This window comes from Bubalus bubalis, chromosome 18, assembly GCF_019923935.1.
Source record: "Bubalus bubalis isolate 160015118507 breed Murrah chromosome 18, NDDB_SH_1, whole genome shotgun sequence".
NCBI lineage: Eukaryota > Metazoa > Chordata > Mammalia > Artiodactyla > Bovidae > Bubalus > Bubalus bubalis.
Window position 1 is genome coordinate 61,560,705 of NC_059174.1, and position 16,633 is coordinate 61,577,337.

Sequence of the window (16,633 nt, forward strand, 5' to 3'; positions counted from 1 at the left end):
CCGGCGAGGGTGCAGGGGGCGGCGGATGGGGGCGAGGCCTGGAGTGCGCGGAGCGGCCGGGCCGGCGGGCGGCGGCGCGCGGAGCCGGCGGTTCGGAGGCCTCGCGGAGCTGGGGGCGGCGCGGCGTGGAGGCAGGAGAGCCCGCGGGGTCCCTGCCCGAGAGCCGAGGGTGGGAAGCCCGAGGGAGGCGCCCGGCCTGGAGCGGGCCCGGCCCGGCCAGCCCTGGGAGCCCGGGGGAGGGGAGGCGAGCGGTCGCAAAGGGACACCCAGTCAGTTCCGGGCCCCAGCCGCCCTTCGAACCGCGGCGGGACGTGGTCCCCACATCCTGAGCCGCGGTGCGAACCACAGCCCCTTCATCTGAGCCCCAGTGCGGACCCCAGGCCCCCCTCCCGAGTCTCGGGGTGGGAGGTATCACTTAGGCCCCTTCTCTGGGCTCCACGGTCCCCTCAGCCCCCGGTCCCCTCGCAGCCCCGGGTAGATCTTCTCCGCTCTCTTCTCTGAATGGCCAGGGAGAACACCCCCGCCCCCCACTTTCCGGAATTCCAGCTGGTCCCCAGCTTCCTTGCTTTGAACCCCAGTCAGGACTTTGCTGATCTCTCTCTGTTAAAGCTGGGGGGGTTCCTACTGCCTCTCTGAGACCCAGAAGTAATTCTAACCTCCTCTTCGGAACCCCCTGCACCCCAGTTTTTCCTCTTCTGAACCCCAGACTGGATCCATCTCCTTCTCAGACTCTTAGCCCAAAAGAAGCCAGGAAGCATCCCCCACCCTACACACACACACACACACACACACACACACAGGAGGACCTCAGCTCCCCTTCCTGAGGACCCCAAACTCTGAGCCTTAGGAGGAAGCTTGGGTCCTTCCCCCCGCCCCCGGAAACACAGTTTCTCTGTGGAAACACAGATTCCTCCCAGTGGGGACCCCAGAGCAGCCCCTCAGAGCTTCTGCAGACCCTCAGTTCCTCCTTCTGTAGCCCTCCCACCCCTGCTGCCAGACCCCAGGCGGGCCCCTCCCCCGCCAACCTCCCCCTCAGGAGCCGGCCTCAGCTCTGCCCTCTCGGCCCCTGAGCCCCACCACCCGCCAGGCGCGATGATGATGTGGTCCAACTTCTTCCTGCAAGAGGAGAACCGCCGGCGGGGGGCCGCGGCCCGGCGGCGGGGTCGTGGGCAGCCCAAGGCCCAGATGACCCCGGAGCGCGAGGGCAAGATCAAGCTGGCGCTGCTGCTGACCTCCGTGGGCGCCACGCTGGCCGTGCTGGCCGTCGGCACCGAGTTCTGGGTGGAGCTCAACACCTACCGGGACAACGGCAGCGCCGTCTGCGACGCGGCGCACCTGGGCCTCTGGAAGATGTGCACCAAACGACTGTGGCAGGCGGACGTGCCCACGGGCAGAGACACCTGCGGGCCTGCCGAGCTGCCCGGAGGTGAGGCCGGCGCCCACCCCCGCGCGGGGGCTGGGACCCCCGCAAGCCGCCGAGAGGCGGCTGTCTGAGAAAGCCGAGCCCCAGAGAGAGCCTGCCCCCCGCCCCAGGAGAGCGAGCTGGCACCCTCAGAATGCGCCCCCTACCCTGCCAACCTCAGCCTGTGCTCCCGGGAATAACTGCCCCAGGCGCACACCGTGCAGAGAGGGAGTCTGTATCCCCAAACTAGCCTGGGTCCCCAGGCCAGCCCCAGACTACTCCAGGACCTCCAAAACCCCAGACCCCCAGCACAACCCGTGATCCCAGTCATTTGTGTGCCCCTGGACCAGTCTGTACCCCCAGAGAACCCATAAGATAGATAGAAAGGTAGATAATAGTCATGTCTGACTCTTTGCAACCCCATGGACTGTAGCCCACCAGGCTCCTCTGTCCCTGGGATTTTCCAGGCAAGAATACTGGAGTGGGTTGCCATGCCCTCCTCCAGGGGATCTTCCCCACCCAGGGATCCAACCCAGCTCTCCTGGATTACAGGCAGATTCTTTACTGTCCGATCCACTAGGGAAGTCCCAGAGAGCCCGTGTCCCTAGAGAAACCTTGTGTTTCTGCTCACAGCCTGGGGCGTGAGACCCAGATGGTGACTCTGGACACAGTTGGTGCCTCAGACAGTCTGGTCCCCGCAGAAACGCCCCCCGCCCCCCTGAGACAGCCTGTTCCCTTAGAGAAAGACTCTGGGTTCCTGGTGTCAGCTTGCTCTTCCCACTCTGGAGACAGCCTGCAGCCCGACCCTGCAGGCCCTGGGGAGATAGCCCGCCTTGACGCCTACCCCAGAGTACAATCTGCTGTTCCCTCCTACCGAGTCCACCAAAACAGAGCTCTCAGGAGACACCTCCCACATCCCAGGGCAGCCCTCCTGCTTCCTGGGAAATCTTCTTTCCCTCTCCGTTTCACCTCATATCCTGAGACTGGACACTCCAGCCCTCCTCGCTGTCTCTTCCAGACACCCCCACAGCCCTCAATTTCCCACAGAATGGCTCTTTCACCCCCAGCCCTGCCAGAGAGCTATCCCATACCTCTCACTCTCCCAGACGGGACATGCCATGCCCTAAACTTATCCCAGTGGGACACCCTATACCCCCTGGGAACAGAGATGAGATCTCACTCCACCTCTACTGACCCAAGGAAACTATCTGACACCCCTCAGAGCCCATTTAGGATGTCGCATGCTTGATTGCCCGCATGGCATCGCCAACCCTCCTCTTTCCTCTCCAAAGGATGTCTTATTATCTTATTATGTGTGTGTGTTCCATTGCTTCAGTTGTGTTCAACTCTTTGCAACCCTATGGACTGTAGCCTGCCAGACCCCTTTGTCCATGGAATTCTCCAGGCCAGAATACTGGAGTGGGTTGCCATCCCCTTCTCCAGGGGATAATCCTGACCCATGGATCGAACCCAGGTCTCCCGCATTGCAGGCAGATTCTTTACACACACCCTTGATAGCAAAATGGGGTGCCATGTGCCCTTGATCTGAGATACCCACCCACTCAGTGTGCAGATGGGCTCATGCTCACCCCTCAGAGCCTCAAGCAGATGTTCCCAAATTTTTGAGAAATGGGATGCTCTGGTGAAAAAAAAAAAGTGTTAGATGTTGTAAATTAAGTATGCTCTAATAAAAAATTTTAATAAAGATAAAGTCAGAAATATGTATTAGATGCTTATGTAGTGCCTGGCTCAGTCCTAAGTATTTTGTCTGCAATAACTTATCAATCTTCATAGCAACCCTGTAAGTAGTTATTATCATCCCCAAAACAGAAAGCAAGAAGTGTATATAAATGGATCCGGACTTCCGTGGTGGTCCAATGGTTAAGAATCCACACTGCCAATGCAGGGGGCATGGGTTCCATTCCTGTTTGAGGAACTAAGATCCCACACACCACTGTAATGCGGCCAAAAAAGAAATTAAATTTAAGTGTATGCAATTTGAAAAGAACTGAAGTTTTTTTAAAAGACAGAGAGAGAAAGAAATATGAATGGCTCTGTCTAAGCACCCAGGCTAGTCACATGGGGCTTGAACCCTGGTCATCTAGTTCTTAACAACTACAATATACTGCATCTCATTAGTCTATAAATATGCCCCAGAGGTCCTCACTGCACTGGACGAGATGTCCCGTCTCCTCTAACTGCATACTCTGGGGTCCTTCATATCCCTCGATGTCTCTCTAATGATCAGAAAGGGCTTCAACTTTCTTAAAGGACCATCCCCATCAGCCCACAGTCCTGACCCTTCAGAGGACATCTCCCAGCTTTCAAGGTTTCAGAAATATCCCACCCATCTCATGGCCCATAAAAGGACATCCCCAAGCGGGGGTGACCCATATCCCACTCTTTTTCCAAATGAGATGTGCCACATCCTCTGAGATAAGAGACAAGATAACCTAAATCATTAGCAGCCAAAATCGGGTGCCAGATACCACACACTCTCTCAGAAAGATGTACCACCCCCTCTCACTCTCTAGATGAGACTTTCCATTTCCCTTTCAGAAGAAGACTGCGTTTCTCCCCCAGCCACTACAGACAGCATCCTCGCCCTTTGCTCTGCTGCACGAAGCATCTTTTGCTTCTTACTGCTGCAGAATCAGGACTCACTGCCCCTGCCGGGATACGTCATGCCCTTCTCCTTCCCTCCGAGTACCAGGTGGAGTGTCCACATCCCCTCACCTGACTCGGGAGCTTACCTCTTGTCCTTCAGCATCCCTCTTCACTTTGGAAAGTTCCTTACCACTTCCCAAGACCACCTGACCTCTCTTCTGTCTCCTTTCCCCCTCTTGTTCGCAACTTCTCTCCTCCCCTTTCATCATCCTCAGTTTCCCCATCTGTGGAATGAGAAAGCTGATTCTAGGTGTGTTCTATGGGAAATTCTGGCTTTAAAATGCAGTTTATAAAGCATCTTTTCTCCCCCCTGAAGTGTGGGGTTCCTTAAACTTCAAGTACACAGTGTCAGATGAATCATAACTTTTCAGCTTGTGTCACAAAATCATTACCAGCCTTAGCTGGTTCTTTCTTGTGCATTATTTTACCTTCTTTAAAAAAAAAATTTCCTAATTCATCTCTTTAATGCATTGGATATGTGTTTTAACCTGGAAAATATACAGTGTTTTTTATATATGTATTTTAATTTACATAAATGATATCATGCTCTAGATTTTTTTCCTATTTGTGATTTTTTTTTTCTCAATGCTGTGTTTCTCAAATCTCTCCAGTCTACTTTCTGTTATTCTAGTTCGTGGCTACTGTGTGCTGCAGAGGCTTGCTTGGGGAGCATCCATCACATTTACTTGTCTATTCCCATAGAGATGGGCACCAGGTTGATTATTCTGACTCCATGTTTTTATAAACAGTATTGCAATGAACATCAGGCAATACATATATTTTCCTGCATGTGGTTTTTTTCTGGATGTATACCCAGAAGTAAAATTGCTGGGTTATAGAGTATAAACATACTTCATTTCATAAAGTACTCCAGAGTGCTTTCCAAAAAAGACTAGTACCTGTTATACCCCCAGATGTTTCCTCTTATCCTTCCAAGTGCTTAATATTATCCTTTTAATGTTTCCCAATCTAATTGATCTAAAGTGGTGTCTCCCTGCTGATTTAAGTTGCATTTCTTTGATCCATGGTGAGATGGAGCATCTCTTTATGTTCTTGTGAGTAATCCGGGCTTCTTCTCCTATGAACTGACTATTCATCTCCTTTGCCCATTTTTCAACTGGGTTATCTCTCTTTTCTTGATGATCAGCAGGAGTTCTTTGTGTAGACAGGAGCCCTTTCTGAGATAAAGAATCTCTTCTGAACGTGTTAACCTTCTGCCTGGATCTTGGTGTGCTCTGTTGAATAAAGCTGTTATCTGTTTCTAATCTCATTTGACCCTAAACAAGTCCATATGACAGAGTCAGGGAAGAGACTATTAACTCACTTTATAGAGGAAGAGTCAGAAGCTCAGAAAGGTCAATAGCCCTCTCACGGCCACAGATCTGGACTTCTCAGCTCTGGATTGGAGTCCCAGCTCCTGGATAGCTGTGTGATAGCAGGTGGTTTTCCTTTTCTGGACATCATTTCTCTCTATTTATCAGGGATGCTAATGTCATATTTCTGGGTTATTGTGAGCTATGCTAAATGTCCAGCCCTGAGCTTACACTAGGGATCTCCATGTCATTACCTCTCTTTTTTTCTCCCCTGCTCCTCCTACAGAAGCAAATTGCACTTATTTTAAATTCTTCACCACGGGAGAGAATGCACACATCTTCCAGAGAACCACGAAGAAAGGTAAGAACATTTCACCCGGCAGAGGGGATGGGATGACCACGCCAAAGGAATTCTTTTCTTTCTTTTTAAATTGACACAGAGTTCGTTTACAATGCTGTGTTGTTTCAGGGGTACAGCAAAACGATTCCATTATTTTTTCTGATGATATTCCCTTATTTATTAGAAGGTATTGATCATACTTCTCCATGCTAGACAATAAGTCCTGTTGGTTATCTGCTTTATGTACAGTAGTTTGTATCTGTTAGTACCCGAGGAGTTCTTGATAGCATCATGCTCTTCTCTGCTTTGCTGCAGGATGGGCACAAGCTCCTAAGTCTTGGGAGGTCTCACCTTTGGGGAGAGGTGGTTCTTCAGGGCCCTCTGTCCAGTGTCCCTGCCTCAGGTGTGTTATTTTGGGCAAGTCCCAGCCCCTCTCTGTGGGTAGTACAATAACATCTCACAAGTGTGCATTTCCCACATGCTAAGCACAGCCCTGAGAGTTTAATTTATAAGACTTCCAGTCCTTTCCATGACTCTGCAGGGCAGGGCCTTTATCTTAATCTACCAGATGAGAAAACGGAAGCCCATAAATGGTCTCTTTCCCCAGGAAGTGGCAGAGAGGCATAATTTAAAGCTAAATAATTCCGACTCCAACTCAGCGCTCTTCTATAAACCATGCTGTGAAAATGGAAATGTTTCTGAATCTGCACTGACCAGTATGGCAGCCGCTGACCAGATGTGGCTGGTGCAACTAAGACACTGAGTTTTCAATTTCATTCCGTTTAAATCCATTTCAAATGAAAACACCATCTGTGGGTAGTGGCTACATACTAAACAATGAAACTCTTAAGACTTCACCCTTTCTACCCTAACACAGCTTCTCCACCACCCCAGTACCTCAGTATCCTCACCAGTAAAGGAACTGTGGTCATGTCATCAACCTTATCTAGTCTTTATAAGGATTTAATGAGACGGTGCAGCTAAAACATAGTATGGTGCCTGACATATAGTAGGCCCTCATTAAACAGTGGTTTCCTGTCTTCTCCGCTCCTTTCTTTCTTACCTTGGTGCTAAGTGGGCTTGGGCAAGTCATTGTGCACCCCCGCCCCAGGATAGTAAAATACCCTCAGGGCACAGCTATGGACCAAGTGCTGTGCACCACGTTGTGCTCTGGGCACATTACATGTGTCATTTCTAATCCTCACAGCAGACCAAATAGGGACTTTTGTCTTGATTTTTCTAGAAGAGGAAAGTGAGGCTCAGAGAAGTTCAGTGGCTTTAGCAGAACCTTCCAGCTAGAAAGTAGCTAGGGAGAATTCCAACTTGGATCATCCCACTGTAATGTACGGCCTTCTCTGTTGTCTCCCACACACACACACAACCCACTGCCTCAGTTTCTCCACTAGTAAACAAACAGTGACCAGATCATAAATGATAATTGGTAGTTCCCATCTCCTTCTAATCCTGGCTCTGCCCATTCTTGGCTCTGTGACCTTAGGCAAATAACTGACCCTTTCTGAGTCTTAGTTCCTTGAACAGTATAAGTAAAATATTGGACTGGATGATCTGCTACTTGAAAATTCTTCTGTAGTCCTGAATCTTTCATATTCCTGGTTCTGAGTCCCTATAGGGGAGTTCTCTCCACTTCCTACATCCAGTGTTCTCCATTTCCCCTTCCCCTCCTCACAGAGGTGAATCAGGCAGCTGCAGTGATAGCGGTACTAGGCTTGGCAGTTATGGCCCTGGGGTGCCTCTGTATCATCATGGTGCTCAGCAAAGGTGCAGAGTTCCTGCTCCGGGTTGGAGCCGTCTGCTTTGGCCTCTCAGGTGAGGGTTGAGAGCCTGCAGACCAAGGACACCGCATGTTAGGAGATCTGGATTTCAACCTCTCTTGCATGCTGGGAGGTTAGGTCTTCAAGCCCTGTTGCATGGTGGAAAGTCGGGTCTCCAAGCACCATTGCATGCTGGGAGGTTGGGTTTTAAAGCCCTGTTGCATGCTAGGAAGTTGTGTTTCCAAGCACTGTTGCATGCTGGGAGGTCGAGGGAGGTCTCTGAGCACTGTTGCATGTTGAGAGATCAGGTCTCCAAGCACTGTTGTGTGCTAGGAGTTGGCAGAAGCTCAAGTGCTATAGAACTCTCAGAGATGGGAGAGTTCTAAGTTCTGCTGCTGAATCAAACACTTTTTTAGATTGGAATCTAGGGTCTCCAAGCTCTGTTGCCTGCTCACAGGGTGAGGGAGAGCCCCATGAGCTGTTGCATGCTGGGAGGTTGAAGAAGTTCTCTAAGCACTGGTTGCATTCTGGGAAGCACAAGGGCTATAGTAGTCTTAAATATGAGAAAATTCCAAGCGCCGTTGTTGGCCAAGAATTGAAGGTTCTCCAGACACTCTTTTAGATTGGCACTTGGGGTCTGTAAGAACTGTTGCATTTTTGGAGTTGACGGTGCAAAAAGTCTGCATCTTGTGAAATGTAGCCCTCATTGGATCAGATGGTTTCTAAGGTGGATAGATAGGTCATTCATTATAAAAGTTTCATTTATCTTTCATGGATCTAATGAGCACCTACTGTGTTCCAGACATTAGGCGAGGGGCTGGAGATATAAGATTCATAAGACAGACACTGTGTCTGCCCTCATAAAGCCTAGATTCTGACAGAAATAGACAGTAACCAGCAATTCAACTATAGTTGTGATGAGAGTTATGATAAAGCATAGAAGGGGTACACACTGGGGTGGGAGGCGTGTCAGGCAAAGTTTGAGAAAGTGGTATTAAAGCTAATAATCAAATGAGGAACAGAAAGTACCCAGAGTGTGGTGTTGGCAGTACTGGCGGCCATGTTGGTGGGGACTGTGGGACTGTGCGCTGGTGATGCTGGTGATACGGTAACAGTGATGATAAACAGGATGTGTGGAGTCTGTGAAATATTTGGCAAGTCTGAGGGATACAATGAAGATCAGAGCATAAAGCAGGGCAAAATTTGCACAAATGTATAAGGTAACCTTAATCCACAGATGAAGTAGAGGCTTGGTGAAAAATGAGGCAAGTGAGATTCAAATGGTCAAGAGCACACTCAAATAGAAATGATTAATAATCACATTCTTTTAAAAATATTTATTCACTCACTGACTGTGTCAGGTCATAGTTGTGGCACCTGGGATCTTTTACTGCAGCTCATGCACGCTCTAGTTCTGGCATTCAGGCTAAGTTGCTCCGCAGCAAATGGGGTCTTAGTTCCCCAACCAAGAATCAAATTCATATCCCCTGCATTGCAAGGCAGACAACCAGGGAAGTCCCAATAATCACATTCTTATTATTGTTTTTTGCCTTAGAGAGCTTCCTAAATAAAGGGGAGAACGTCAGTCACTCCCTTTCCTCTGTTTCATTTATCCACTAGTTCACTTAAATCACTGCTATGCACACAGACCCATTACACTATGTATATGTGTGAACATGTGTGTCATAGTAAAACTATAGAAGACAGAAAGGTTAAGGAAATTATCATCTGGCTAAGGACATAGAAATGATACAAATTATCACACAGTTATACATGGCAGTAAGTGCCCAAGAAAAAGTAGAGTCCTGTGAGAGTGCCTAATGAGGGCAGCTGATTTAGAGCAGAGTTAGAGAAGGCCTCTTGGAGGAGGTGACAGTTACTATGTCAAATTCTGGGTAAGCAAGCTAGAAAAACGCTTGGTGAATTTCAGGTCCTGAAAGACAGCCCATGAGGTTGGAACATGGAGAGCGAGGATAACTGGTGTAAAAGACAAACCAGGAGGGATTTTCCTGGTGGTCCAGTGGTTAAGATTCCATAATCCCCATGCAGGGGACTGGGGTCTGATCTCTGGTCAGGGAACTGGATCCCACGAGCCACAGCTAAGGCTTCACATGCCACAATAAAGAGCCCATATGCCGCAATGGAAGACCCAGCACAGGCAAGTAACTATTAAGAGATGAGTGATCTTGGGGAAATTGCTCTCCTTCTCTGAGTTTAAATTTCATATTTATGAACTCATGCATTCAAGTATCTATTTGTCAAGTACTTATCCTATCCATCCATCCATCTTTACACTGATCCATCAATCAGCTCCCTCCCCACTGCTTTTTCTTCCTTCCTTTTCCCCCCATTTTTCTGTTTCTCCTTCCATTCATATATTCATCTATCTGTCCATCCACCCATTCATTCAATGATACAGTGTGTCTTTAATATCTAGTAAGTGCTGGATGCTGTGTTAGGTACTACTGGGGACAGAATGAAGACCAGATTAAGATGATTTCTGCTGTCATGGAATTTTTAGCTTGGTAGGAATTTGGTGTTGGTGTTATTATTGAACTCATGCCTGTGTTATTCCTGAGGGTGCCATGAAAGTGCAGACATTAAAGTGTTATATGAAAGTTTCAGGCACAAAAATGCTCTGCAGATTGTACAACCAAATGAAAGTGAAGGGTAGATTTGACTCGGTAATTATTTTTCTTATACTGGATATCGGGGCAGGTGGGGGTTTCGAGGTCTCCCTAGACCTCAAACATGTTCAGGTTATATTGTTTTTCTCCATAAAGTATATGTGTCAGGTTTCCTATGTTTTAGGGATATGAAACAAACAAGTTCCTGGCCCTCACAGGTTTATATTCTATTGGGAGAGATAGAAACCAGGCAAATAAATAACACTCATATAAATTAATGTATGTTAATAATTACCAATTGTGATTAATGCTATAAATGAAAAGTAAAGTGTGTAATGGAAACCTGTAACTGGGTAGACCCAACAGAGACTTAAGTAGTGGTGGTCAGGGAAGGCTTCTCGCAAGAAATGTAACTTAAGTAGGGATGTAGAGAATAAGCATGTGTAATGTAGGTTTAGGGCGGGGAAGCAGTTATTCTAAGCACCATAAAGGTCTCCAGGCTTGAACAAATTAGGTGCACTCAAGTCCTGAAAGAAATCGTACACCATGCGGCTGTAGGGCGGGAAGGGCAGCTCGAGAGGAGGTTGAAGAAGTAGGCTGGGTCTGGGTCCCATGGACCCCTCTAGGTCATATGAGAGAGGCCTTGCTTCTGCCTGGAGCCACTGCCCCTGAGTTCTGTGCACGGCTGGCTTCTTTTCGTCCATCTGGGTCTCAGCTCCAGTGGCTGTTCTGATGACGCCATCTCGAGTCCCAGCCCCCGCCCCTGGATGCTACGCCCCTTCCCATCACTCTGTTTTTATCTCCTTCCTAGCCTGCATCACTGTCTGAAATTACCCCATCTTCTCATGTGTTTACTTTGAGAGTCACAGCCTGGCTGCCCACAGGCCAGCAACAGCCCATAAATGTACTTTGTTTGGCAGGCAGTGTATAGAGGTTTCTCTGAGCCAATATTTAAACTCACCCAATATTTTGGGTGAATGCCCCCCAAGAAATAATAATCAGTTTTCAAAATTCCAGCTGTTCTTAGAAAACCAGAAAATCTAGTCCGTTAAGTCCCTGCTTCTGATGAGCTGCCCTTGGCTGAAGCTGGGTCTGGGCCACCCTTTGTCACTGTCCCCACCACACCTGCCTGCTCATCTGTTTGTACTTTCTCATTGTCCCCTGGAGGCCTCTGAGTTTTGCAAGCCTGGGTTTATTTGTTTACCATCTGTCTTCTCCAAGTAGAACATAGGTTCTGTGAGGGTCTTTGTTGGTCTTGTTCCTTTCTTTTTTCTTTTTTTTATCAAATCGCATTACAACTTGCCTGATTGTCTTTTCATTTTGTAATCTGCCATCACTCTTTTTTCTTTTCAGTTTCATTGGCATATGAGTGACAAGTATAAATTGTGTGCATATATACATATACACACTTACATATATACATATACACATATATGGGCTTCCATGATGGCTCAAACAGTAAAGAATCTGCCTGCAATGCCACAGACATGGGTTCAATCCCTGAGTCAGGAAGATCCCCTGGAGGAGGGCATGGCAACCCACTGGAGTCTTGCCTGGAGAATCCCACGGACAGAGGAGTCTGGTGGGCTACAGTCCAAGGGGTCGCAAAGAGTCAGACACGGCTGAGCACACACGACACGGCACATACATATATATACATACTATTGTATATAAGGTGTGCACTTGATGTTGTTGGGTTTTCGTTTGTTCATTTTGTTTTTTGGCCACACTGTGTGACTTGCAGGATCTCTCCGTTCCCTGACCAGGGATTGAACCTGGGCCACGGCAGTGAAAGTGCCAAGTTCTCACCACCACGCCACCAAGGAACTCCCCTACCACTCGATGTTTTGATATGTTTTGATACACATCATAAAATGGTCATGACAGTCAAACTAGCTGACACATTCATGACCTCACATACTAACCTTTTTTTTTTTTTTTTTGGTAGCAAGAACATTTAAGATCTACTCTCTTAGCAAGTTTATGTATATGGTATATTAACTATAATCACCATGTGCTGTGCTTAGTCGCTCAGTAGTGTCTGACTCTTTGCAACCCCATGGACTATACAGTCCTTGGAATTTTCCAGGCCAGAATACTGGAGTGGGTAGCCTTTCCCTTCTCTGGGAGATCTTCCCAACCCAGGGATCGAACTCAGTCTCCTGCATTGCAGGCGGATTCTTTACCATCTGAGCCACCAGTGAAGCCTGTGGTCACCATACTGTACAGCAGACCTCCAGAACTGATTCCTCTTGCAGCTGGACGTCTGTACCCTCTGATTAGCATCTCCTCATTTCCCCGTCCCCTCAGTCCCTGGCAACCACCATTCTGCTCTCTGCGTCAGTGGCTTCAACTAAGTTAGATTCCATCATCACTCTTTACTAAAGTCTTGATGGAGTCTCTCTTTTTATTTTTTTAAAATTATTTTTGTTTATTTAGTTGCTAAGTCGTGTCTGACTCTTTTGTGACCCCATGGACTGTAGCCTGCCAGGTTCCTGTATCCATGGGATTTCCCAGGCAAGAATACTGGAGTGGGTTGCCATTTCCTTCTCCAGGAGTTTCTCTTTTTAAAAATTATTTTTACTCGTTTATTTGGCAAAAGGAGAAGGGGGCAGTAGAGGATAAGATGGTTGGATGGCATCACCGATTCAATGGACATGAATTTGAGCAAGCTCCAGGAGATAGTGAAGGACAGGGGAGCCTGGTGTGCTGCAGTCCACAGGGTCACAAAGAATCGGACACGACTTGGCGGCTGAACAACAATGACATTTATTGGCTGTGACAGGTCTTAGCTGCAGCATGTGGGATCCAGTTTCCTAACGAGGAATCCAACTTCAGGCACCCTGCACTGGGAGCGTGGAGTCTTAACCACTGGACCACCAGGGAAGTCCCTTGATGGAGTCTTAATTTGCCTTTTGTGATTCTTGATTCCTTGGTTTGCTTTATTCTTTTTTTTTTTTAAGCAGTGAAAGACACAAAAGTTACCATTTGAACCCTTTTTTTAAAATACCTTTATTTTATATTTGACCATGCAATGTAGCATGCAGGATCTTATTTCTCTGACGAGGGATCAAACCCATGCCCCCTGCATTGAAAGCATGAGTCTTAACCATTGAACTACCAGGGAACCCTGCACCGTTTTAAGTGCCCCCTTCTGTGGAGAAGGAAATGGCAACCCACTCCAGTATTCTTGCCTGGAGAATCCCAAGGATGGAGGAGCTTGGTGGGCTACAGTCGGGTGGCAAAGAGTCGGACATGACTGAGCAACTTCACTTCACTTTCATTTTCTGTGGCGTTAAGTTCATTCACACAGTCGTGCAACCATGCCCACCACCCATCTCCAGCACTTTAACATCTTCTCCAGTTAAAACTCTCTCCCAATTAAACACCAACTCTCTGCTCACCCTTTCTCTCTCCCGGCACCCACCTTTTACCCTGTCTCTGTGAATTTGGGTCTTGTTCTTTCTCTCCGGCTTCCAAAATTGTGCTTGCTATTGAGCAAGTGCTTAGTAAGTGATCGTTGAAGGGGTGCTAGTGAAACCATAGAAATATGTCTCGGGTTGGGGGGCACTGGGAGGCTCCAGTCCTTGATATCTCAGCACAGAAGGAATTCAGTGAGAGGCAAAGTGATGGGTAAGAAGTGATCTATCAGAATAGCACGCTTGTAAGTGGGCAGGTGAGAGGGTGCTGTGCTGAGAACTTAGTGGGCTGCGGTTTTATAAAGAAGAGAAAAGTGGGGAGGGGAAGAGGATCCCCTTCTCCCTCATTCTTAAGTCCACATCCAGCTTCCATCATCAGCAACTCCTCCATGTCAGGCGGGGAGTTTTCCTGTCCCTACATACATGGTCAAACCCTGGGTCGGGATGATCCCCTGGAGGAGGGCATGGCAACCCTCTTCAGTGTTCTTTCCTGGAGAACCCCATGGACAGAGGAGCCTGGCAGGCTAGAGTCCATGGAGTTGCAAAGAGTCAGACACTGAGCGACTAACACACACACACACACACACACACGGTCAAACTAGGACTGTCACAGTGCAATGGAAATGAGCAAAAAGGTGGCAACATAAAATAACTAAAATAAGGTAAATCCTCTTGGGTTTCAGCATAACGTCCCCTTTTCCTTATATTTCTGTTTTTAGTGCACATGCCCGGAGAAGCGCGTCCTAGGGGTCAGTAGCTTACTGAGCCCACTGGCCAGGATGTGGGTCTCATGCCATCACTGTTTCGTTGTGTGAGGGCATGTCTCAGCTGCATGGGTTGATTGCTAAGCAAGCCTGTTTGGTTTTGGTTCTGTGGTTAAGCAAACTTGCTTTTTTTTTTTTGGGCGTGCCATACAGCACCCAAGGATCTTAATTCCCTAACCAGGGATTGAACCCCAGCTCCCTGCAGTGGCAACATGGAGTCCTAACCACTGGCTCGCCAAGGAATTCCCTGGCACGTCTTCTTGAATGGTCGTTAACTTACAGGGGTCTCCCGAACATTTTCCTTTACTCCTGACCCCTTGGCAGGATTACCTATTTAATCACCTCCTTTGTCCCTTCGCTCTGTCACTAGGAGGGGCCTCACAGGTTTCCGGCTTGAGGAAGCATGTTTGAGGGGGCTATATTGGGGTAGGTGCTCAGACCTCAGCGGGGGACCCCCCAGGGCCTAAAGACCACATCTGTTCTCTCCCCGCAGGCCTGCTGGTCCTGGTCAGCCTGGAGGTCTTCCGGCATTCCGTGCGAGCCTTGATGCAAAGGGTCAGCCCCGAGCCCCCCGTGGCCCCGGCCCTGACCTACGAGTACTCCTGGTCCCTGGGCTGTGGCGTGGGGGCCGGCCTGATCCTGATGCTGGGAGGTGGCTGCTTTCTGCTGCTCGCCCTGCCTCCTGGACCCTGGAGTCCCCTCTGTCCCAAGTGGGGCCAGAGGGCCCCCTAGCGCCACCGTCACCATCCCGTGCGTTCTCTCAGCAACTTCCCAACGCCCCTCCACCCTCCCCACCATCCCCTTTGCATCTATCACCCCGTGCCCCAGAGAGACTGTGTTCTCTGGACTCTGGGGCCCACGCTGTTTGCACAAACCTGCCCCTCCCTCTCGTAAATACCTTTTTCCTCTGTAAATATGTTTTTCTTTTTTCTCTATGGCTGGATTTGGGTTGCTTGGGAGTGGGGCGGGGAGAGGATTTTTTTGCAAACGAGGGTCCCCAGGGAAGACTGCTGGGGACCTGATGGGGTAACTAGCGGGTGAGGGTGGATGGGCAAGGTCAGGGGGTGCTAGGAGGGAGTTGGACCTTCTTGTTGCCCAGATTGGGTTGTATTCAGCTGTGGGAGAGACTTCTTCTGGGGAGAGCAGGGAGGGGAGAATCTGGGTCTGACCTGGCTGTGGTCTGATTTGGGATTAAAGGTTTGGAAATTTAACAGCTTTGGAGTCCGTTGTGATGTGAGTTGTGTATTCCAGGGTAGGGAAAAGGGGTCACCGTTCTCTTCAGAAAACCTCTGCCTGCTACTCGTCAGCCCCAAAGTCACGTGTCAATGAACCCATAGTGAGTGATGGAAAACCCAGTATGGAACACAGACATTGTTACGGGTTGAATGGGGTCCCTGCGGGAAGTATGTGTTGGGGTCCGAACCTCCAGGACCTCAGAATGTGACCTCGTTTGGACATGGAGCCTTTGCAGAGGTGATCCAGTGAAAAGGGGGTCATTAGTCCGAGCCCTAGTCCTGTAGGTGCTTGCGCTCAGTCACTCAGTGCTGTCTGACTCTCTGCGAACCCGTGGCCCATAGCCCGCCAGGCTCCTCCATCCATGGGCTTCTCCAGGCAAGAATACTGGAGCGGGTGGCCATGCCCTCCTCCAGGGGCTCTTGCTGACACAGGATTGAACCCAATTCTCCCGCATTGCAGGCAGGTTCTTTACCACTGAGCCTCCCAGAAAGTCTCCTGGTGTCCTCGTGTGGAGAGGAGACTAAGACTGAGGGCGGACAGCGGGCAGGCGAGGTGAAGAGACGCAGGGAGAAGATGACCATCTCCAAGCCTAGGAGAGCTGCCTGTAAGAGACTCCCGCCTCAGCCCTGCAGACGCCCTAACCTCGGGCCTCTAGTCTCCAGCACCCTGAGACAGAGCATTTCAGGGTCTAAGCCCCCAGTGTGGGGGCTTTGTCAGGGCCACCCCAGCAAGCTGGCACACTTGTCAGTGCCTGGCAGGGGGCTTCAGCTGTAACAAATGCCTACAAATGTACAAGTGGCTTTGGAAGTGGGGATGGGCAGCAGCTGGAGGTGCTTTGAGGTGCATTCTAGAATCAGCCTAGATTGCCTCGACGAGACCATTGGTAGGAATACGACGTGAAAGGAATTCTGAGGCGGACTCGGGAAGAGGGGAAGAGAGCTGTGGAGAAAGCGTCCACCATCTCAGAGAACACTCGGATCATCATGAGCGGTATGTTGGTGGAAGACGGTCCCCCACAGCTCTCAGGGAGCAGGCCAGGGCATCACGTTCAAGCCCTTCAGCCCGAGGGCCCAGCCTCTTCCCGGGAGGACCA

General features: G+C 49.3%; 1 protein-coding gene across 2 annotated transcripts; it reads left to right on the forward strand.

Moving 5' to 3' along the window:
* On the forward strand, positions 1 to 15,515 carry CACNG6 (calcium voltage-gated channel auxiliary subunit gamma 6). Of its 2 annotated transcripts, XM_006063850.4 has the most exons (4): positions 5 to 1,426; positions 5,669 to 5,743; positions 7,412 to 7,549; positions 14,798 to 15,515. In XM_006063850.4, the coding sequence occupies exons 1-4, from the start codon at positions 1,093 to 1,095 to the stop codon at positions 15,034 to 15,036; spliced, it is 786 nt and encodes a 261-aa protein (XP_006063912.4). In that variant the 5' UTR covers positions 5 to 1,092; the 3' UTR covers positions 15,037 to 15,515. The 2 variants fall into 2 exon arrangements, with proteins under 2 accessions (XP_006063913.4, XP_006063912.4); XM_006063851.4 differs by lacking the exon at positions 7,412 to 7,549 and having other exon boundaries at positions 1 to 1,426.
* Positions 15,516 to 16,633: the final 1,118 nt, after the last annotated feature.

Excerpts from the sequence above, each read along its gene's own strand:
- CACNG6 (XM_006063850.4), top strand. The coding sequence starts at position 1,093 with ATGATGATGTGGTCCAACTTCTTCCTGCAAGAGGAGAACCGCCGGCGG. Across the intron at positions 1,427-5,668 it reads GCCTGCCGAGCTGCCCGGAG|AAGCAAATTGCACTTATTTT; the intron begins GTGAGGCCGGCG and ends CTCCTCCTACAG. Across the intron at positions 5,744-7,411 it reads CCAGAGAACCACGAAGAAAG|AGGTGAATCAGGCAGCTGCA; the intron begins GTAAGAACATTT and ends CCCTCCTCACAG.